Source organism: Sprattus sprattus, assembly GCF_963457725.1.
Source record: "Sprattus sprattus genome assembly, chromosome: 2".
NCBI lineage: Eukaryota > Metazoa > Chordata > Actinopteri > Clupeiformes > Clupeidae > Sprattus > Sprattus sprattus.
In genome coordinates, this window is record NC_137921.1 from 10,236,829 (window position 1) to 10,243,902 (window position 7,074).

Consider the following 7,074-nt stretch of genomic DNA (forward strand, 5'->3'; position numbering starts at 1 on the left):
CTAAAGATGATATGTTGACATGACATTTACAAAAATAAATTAATTGTACCACATTACATTGTAATGGGAAACAAACGCGACACATGAGAAAGAGATAGGAAAAGAGAAGCGGAAGAAATAGTACGTTAAAAACAAAAATGTTTCTATTTACAAAACACTGTTATTTCTGTACATAGGCAGCCATAGAAACACAGGAGAGGGAGTAGAAATATAAATCTTAAATTCTGATGCTTGGCAAAGTCCAGAGGCTGCTTATCATTTCAGCTCTAAATTCCATTTGCTCGTATAAATACAGCATAGCCTACTTCAGGATAAAAATAGATTGGCTACGTCATTTAGACTTTAAATGTCCTGACATGACTTTCAATTTATTATTTTAAGCTGGTATTTTTAACATTTGTTTTAAAATCCAATGAAAGAAATGTAGAGAACAAAAAAAAAAAAATCAAAAACACATTCTGCATCCGTTGATCCATCTGCTCCATCCCTGGTTCAATCTGACGTCTCGCCTTACTGGCTGTGTTTGCCGCAGAGCAAAGCATGATGGATCTTCTCACCAAAATGAATCTCAATGTATTCCATTCAAAAAGGTACCGTAATGATTTCACATCATAGATTGAAAAACTCAGAATATATTTTTTCTTTAACTTTAAAATATCCATTTTACAAATCCAAAAATGTCAAAAATCAGAGATGTGTGCCACTGATTTTTAAAAACCCTGTTTTGTTACACGACCGCTTTTAGTAGATGTTTGGGGCAACCCAGCCCCCTGTAGTCCACCTGAGCCCCACGCGTGTAAGAATCCTCTACTGGGTACCCAGATGTGTCTGCAGGTCTCAGGGACTCAGCTTTCCCATCACCATGTCACATGTTTTTATTTTCCTGACTACTGACCAATGTTTCATTCTGGGGTCACACTGTCCTTAGAGCAATTTACAGAGAAAGTGCATCAAGTTTGTTTTACAAAAAAAAAAAAAAAAGTTAGTTCAAATGCTGAACTGGCCTGTGGTTTGACATTACTATAAGAAGTACATTTAGAACAGAAAGCATGGACAGGTAGAGGGCTACTCCTAACTAAAAGACGCAAGCACGGGTCATAACGGGGACCACTAAAAAGTCCCCAAATGCCTCACTAGGCCAAATTTACTACAGCCTAAAGGACTTCACCAACTACATAAGCTGAAAAAGACTATGCGAGGATGTGCATGCTACTCTACATTTATTCAAAGCATACTCAACTTCTACTCAATGTTTACATGTCCAGCATGGAGGGGACTGGGCATTAAAGATGTTAGACGCCTGTAAACCTTAAGACATCCTTAACATGAGATGCTCTGCAGCATAGGGACCACACACACACACACACACACACACACACACACACACACACACACACACACACACACAAACACACACACACACAAACACACACACACAGCCCCTGGTATTTACTGGATCATCTCCAGCAGCAAACTAATATGTGGCTTCAACATGACTGGCTTTAACATGACTGGCTTCAACATTACTGGCTTCAACGAATCAAGGAACACGTTAGGAGAGTAAATCTTAGGGGAGTGTTATAATGACAAGCGTCAATCATCGCATTGGCACCAATCACGGTCCCAAGAGGGACAGGGAGAACTTAGGTTGGCTGGATCATCCTGACTGAGAGATTTGATCTGTTGGCACCACGCACCACTCCAGCCTTAGGGCAGGGGGCGCCATCGAGCCACTGCTGCTGGCACCTGAGCTTTGTTTGTGTGCATTACAGGTACCTAAGCACACCTGGCTGAAAGAAAATGGTTGACGATTTCACATATGTATGGTTTCATTTCTTTCTTTCTTTCTTTCTTGTGTCTCTGAGCTATTAACGCCCCATTTTCTGTGTTGATCTTGTAGCACCCACAACGTGAAACTAAAAGAATCCTCATACCTCTCCTAGCGGTACCATCATCTGCCAAGACCGAGCCACTTTCAGAGTTTCAATCCATTCAAACCTCCCACCAAATAAAACATGAGCATTTACAGTCAATACATTTAGGGGTGACTAGACTAGCCTACTGCAGTTACACTGGAACTATCTCACTTTGCCAGTGATTTTAGTCATGTGGCCAACTTGAACAGCTTTAAAAGGTTCTTTCAACTGCATTACAAATAATCATTTAGCTAATGTTACAAAAATATCAAAATACTACAGGGTGTAACATCTAATATCCACACTGATTAATGTCCCGTGGTTTTAACATCAGTTAAGAAGTAGAGTTAAAAATGATATAAGCAGGCTTAATATAAAAGGAGGAAGATAGATCACAAATTATTGCAGATTTTGTGCTTCATAGTGGAAGATGTCTTTGCAGGTAAGCACTGATTCCCTTTTTTTTTCTGGCAAAGTGAAACTTTGGCCATCCCACAAAGTCCTGGTATAATGCCTTCAGGCTTTCAGGTTATCAATGTGCTACACGACAGATGCCATAAAACATCATTTCACAGTGCTGTTCAGGCCAGGAGCCCTTACCCTTTAAAGCTACTCTTTCATAACGTCCTGCACATCCGCCCTCGATAAGAACAAATGACGTCAATGCTGATCTGGTTATGAGATCTGCTTGTCCAAACCACTAGCAAGATGTCTTCACATCTTCTCTAAGTGAAGTACCTCTCTCTCAGAGCACACGGAGCTCTACACAAACCATGTAGTCACCGAACGGACAAAGATGACGCAGCCCGCCCAGAGGAAGTATCTTATCTGCAGGGCAAGGAAGTGTGTTTATCTCTCACCCGTCCGTTGGCAGGGTGAGGAGTAGTATTTATATATTCCATTTTCATTTCTATAAAGATGTTTTGAGGAGGACTGGGATATTGACTGAGGCTGAGGAGATGGTAGTCATGTAGTGGGCCTTCAGCCATGCCAGGTCCAGGTCACATGACTCCGAGAATAATACTGTTGACTGGCAATACACACACTAAAATATTACAAACCTCACATGCATTAAAAAAAACTAACCAAAAAAAAAACCCCACACATTTAACATGATATCAAAACATTCTAAGGGTGACGCATGGAAGATGTTATGGGATTAAAAAAATGTCTTAAATGAGGTCAAACAACTAGGAATTTGAAACCACAAGGCCTGAAATATGGCCCCTAGACACAGGACGTGTGGGGCACTGCATCACCGCGGACCATTTGGAGGGTTCCGTCACTCTTGGAGGACTACGAGGGACATAAAACTGTAAAGGAAACGGGAAAAGGTCAACATCAGTCACATGCACTTCACCAACTGCACAAAGAAAATCTTGGTCATATCACATTCTCAGGATCTATCGTCGGCAATAGCTGGAGGTAGACCTCAAACTGACCACACAAGTATGGATACATTTTTACTGGGTTTATAACCACTGATGTAGCTGCTGAACATAATAAATCTCTCAACAAACAAGAGACAAGCCCTTCATGACATGGAACAAAGTTAGCACAAGAGAATAAAGCAGAGTAGGGGCCTTCACCAGCTCACTGGCCATTACAGCACAGCCAGTGATCATGTCTGGTATTGGCCAAAGGGCTGTTTCATTCTCAGCAGATCCCAACACAGCATGCCCATTCATACCCTGATGCTTCGAACCTTCTTGAGTAATAACGTAACCTAGGGTTACCACGGGAGGGTCGTTGGAGAGAAGCATACCTTTGAGGATGTACTCCGTCAGAAGGCTGGGGACTTTATCGCTGTCGTCCTTCATGGCGTGCAGTACTGTGGACCGATCATACAAACAACTTACATTGAGCTCACTCCTTCAAAACTCCACGTGTCTTTGTGGGTATCTGTGTGCTTTGGCGATAAGAAATAGATTAAAAGGTCATCACTCACTTTTGGTGAGGTACTGAAGGTCTTCCACTGATGGAGGTCCGTTATTTTGTTCATAGGGAATTACTGTGGTGAGATACTGAGAGAGAGAGAGAGAGAGAGAGAGAGAGAGAGAGAGAGAGAGAGAGAGAGAGAGATATCAGAACCTATTTTCAAGATATTCAAGTATTTATTTGTCATATACACAGAAAAACAGAGTCAGACTGGGCATTGAAATTCTTAGGAAAAAGACACTGCACAACAACCTACCATAGCATAACATAAAATAACATAACATACATAACAACCTGTAACAGACTGTATAGATTTACTGAGGTCACTGATGCTGTGATCCATGCAAGGGTCATAGGGGAAGAAGGGGTTAAGGGGACACGCCAAAAAAAATATTAAACAAGAGAAAAAACAAGTTAGCATAAAAACAGACTTGTGTATAGAGCCTCATAGTAAGCTAAATGTGCAGCTGTGTGAGACTGAGACTAACTTTATTAGAATAGTTCCAGTGACTAATGTTAACGGAATTCACAATCAGAGAGAATGGATGGATGAATGGATGAATGAATGAATGAATGAATGACATGGTAAGATTGGTGAAAAGCCAAATGACAGCATGAATGAGTAAAAAACAACTAAACAAACCAACCAACAAACAAAGAGAAAATGATGCTGCCTACTTCATCATAATTGAATCACCACAGGCAAAAAATGAACTGAAGGTTTGACAGCAACCTCACAAACAGTGACTTTAGTTTTCCAGCACAAGCTCTTCCCCAGAATTCCCTCTGTGGTTCACTGGCTCCGTCTCCACTAATAAATGTTGATTTTATTCAAATGAAGCGGTGGTTGTTTTTATTTTGAAGGCAATGAGAGCCGAGAGGCAGTCTATTTATATCTGGAAATGCCGAGAATTGTGTAATAGCAGCTCCTGAAAGAACAGCTGGTACAGTTGGCGCACAGCGAGAAGATGTGCGTGGTCAGTGGTTGAAGAGAAGTACAGGTGTTTTGTGATAGGTCAGTGTGACGTTCATGTGACTGTGTAGGCTACAGTGATTGGTGGTTAGGCGATTGTGGGGAGAGAGCTGAGAAAAATCAAATGATGAGTGGCAAGAAGGTGGCAGATGAGTGGCAAGAAGGATGAGACACTGACTGGATAACAGCCATTCATAATTGCTCAAATACACAAACACGTGGATAGCCTGCTCAAAACATCGACGTCAAGCCCCTCTAGCATGGCGACACATGAGGGGGTTAGCCTGCTTAAAACATCGACGTCAAGCCCCTCTAGCATGGCGACACATGAGGAGGTTAGCCTGCTCAAAACATCGACGTCAAGCCCCTCTAGCATGGCGACACATGAGGGGGTTAGCCTGCTCAAAACATCGACGTCAAGCCCCTCTAGCATGGCGACACATGAGGGGGTTAGCCTGCTCAAAACATCGACGTCAAGCCCCTCTAGCATGGCGACACATGAGGGGGTTAGCCTGCTTAAAACATCCAGGTCAAGCCCTTCTAGCAGCATGGTGACATGAGTGAGATAATGTCTTTTTCAGTTAGAGTTTTATCTAACTGAAGCCACAAAAGGATGAATTTGAGTTCAGGTTTCGCTCCAGTCCTCAGCGCCGCACATCCTCCAAACGGGACACGTGTGGCCGGGCTGGATGGACTACACCTCGCAGTGCGCTGAAAATGAGATGATTTTGAGCGAGCTCTCCTTAGTCTCACCCTTCACATTAACAAGCCATGCAGGGAGGCGAGCAAGCGCGTGAGGAGAGGGATGGAGCGAGGGAGAGGAGGAGTGGAGAGATGGAAAAGCGAGGGAGGGAGTGAGGGAGCGGGGAGGTAGAGAAGAGGGCACCTGTTTGTCCCCTCCTGTGCCTCTGAATGTGTGGCGCAGGCCGCTCTGAATGACGGAGGAGAGTCCCTCCATAGAGAAACGCTGAGAATGAGGAAATGAAGTGGAGGAGAGAGAGAGAGAGAGAGAGAGAGAAAGAAAGAGAGGAGAAGGAAGAATAAAAGAAAGAAAACACAAAGAAGGATAGAAGCAGAGATGGAGAAAGAGAGACAGGGTGTGAAGTAGAAACAGAGAGAGGGAGAAAGAGAGAGAGAGTGAAGTACACAAAGAGACGGAAAGAGAAACGAGAACGAGGGATAATAAATTCTCTTCAGCTGAGAACCTGAGCGGCATCTTGAGAGAGAGAGAGAGAGAGAGAGAGAGAGAGAGAGAGAGAGAGAGAGAGAAAGAGAGAGAGAAGGAGAGAGAAAGGCAGTAGGGTAGTGGAGCCAGGGTTCCCCCTGCGTGTTTGATTAGGTGGGTGGGTAGAGCAGCAGGCTGCAGCAGTGATCCTCTGGATCCTCTGAGCTTAACAGGCTCAACACCACAGTTAACAGCTGCTACCGCAGCAGAGACACAGCACAGCTTTACACAAACACCTAATGCCGCACGGCCCATTTCTCCATGTCTCGGTCATTGTACATGTGTATATGGACATCCTTATGACTGTGCATCTACGTGTCCATTGCCTCTCTGCGGTTTAGTGTGTGGGTAACTCAGCCCCGTTCTGTGTGTGTGTGTGTGTGTGTGTGTGTGTGTGTGTGTGAATGTATGCACGTGTCTGTATGTGGAGGTTATCTGCATGCATGCATAGATGGATGGTTGCATCTGTGTGTGTGAATGTATGTGGAGGAATGTGCATGCATGCATGCGTGCATGGATGAATGGATGCATCAGTGTGTGTGTCTGTATGTGTGAATGTATGCACGTGTCTGTATGTGGAGGTATGTGCATGCATGCATAGATGGATGGATGCATCTTTGTGTGTGAATGTAGTTGCAGGTTATGGATGCATCTGTGTGTGTGTGTGTGTGTGTGTGAATGTATGCACGTGTCTGTATGTGGAGGTAATGTGCATGGATGCGTGCGTGTGTTCCCTCACAGTTCCAGGCACGTGTGTCCTCTCGCCCCTGGTCTGCAGGCTGGGGCTGCGGATCTTGCCGCGCCTCTTGAGCAGCTGCCGGTGCTCCTTCTGCCGGTTCTGCACGGTGATGAGCAGCGAGATGAAGCGGTTCTTCACCTCCTTCTCGAAGTCCAGCTCGTCGCGCAGCGCCAGCTGCTGCACCAGCTCCTCCGACAGGCCCCGGATCAGCGCCTCCACCTGCTGCAGACGACCGCTCAGCTCCGACCCAGAGAGCCCGCGCAGGCCTGAGCACAGACGAGAC

At 44.6% G+C, this 7,074-nt stretch overlaps 1 protein-coding gene across 1 annotated transcript in view; it reads right to left on the reverse strand.

Moving 5' to 3' along the window:
• LOC308360665 (fasciculation and elongation protein zeta-2-like) overlaps positions 1-7,074 on the reverse strand; it is a gene marked incomplete at its 5' end in the record, with an annotated part of 16,419 nt that continues 9,345 nt past the window's right edge. Inside the window, 4 exons of the mRNA XM_080832705.1 lie at positions 1-3,229; positions 3,682-3,747; positions 3,865-3,940; positions 6,792-7,057. Coding sequence (XP_080688831.1) covers positions 3,213-3,229; positions 3,682-3,747; positions 3,865-3,940; positions 6,792-7,057 — 425 coding nt within the window. The 3' untranslated portion in view covers positions 1-3,212. The remainder of the gene's footprint in view (positions 3,230-3,681; positions 3,748-3,864; positions 3,941-6,791; positions 7,058-7,074) is intronic.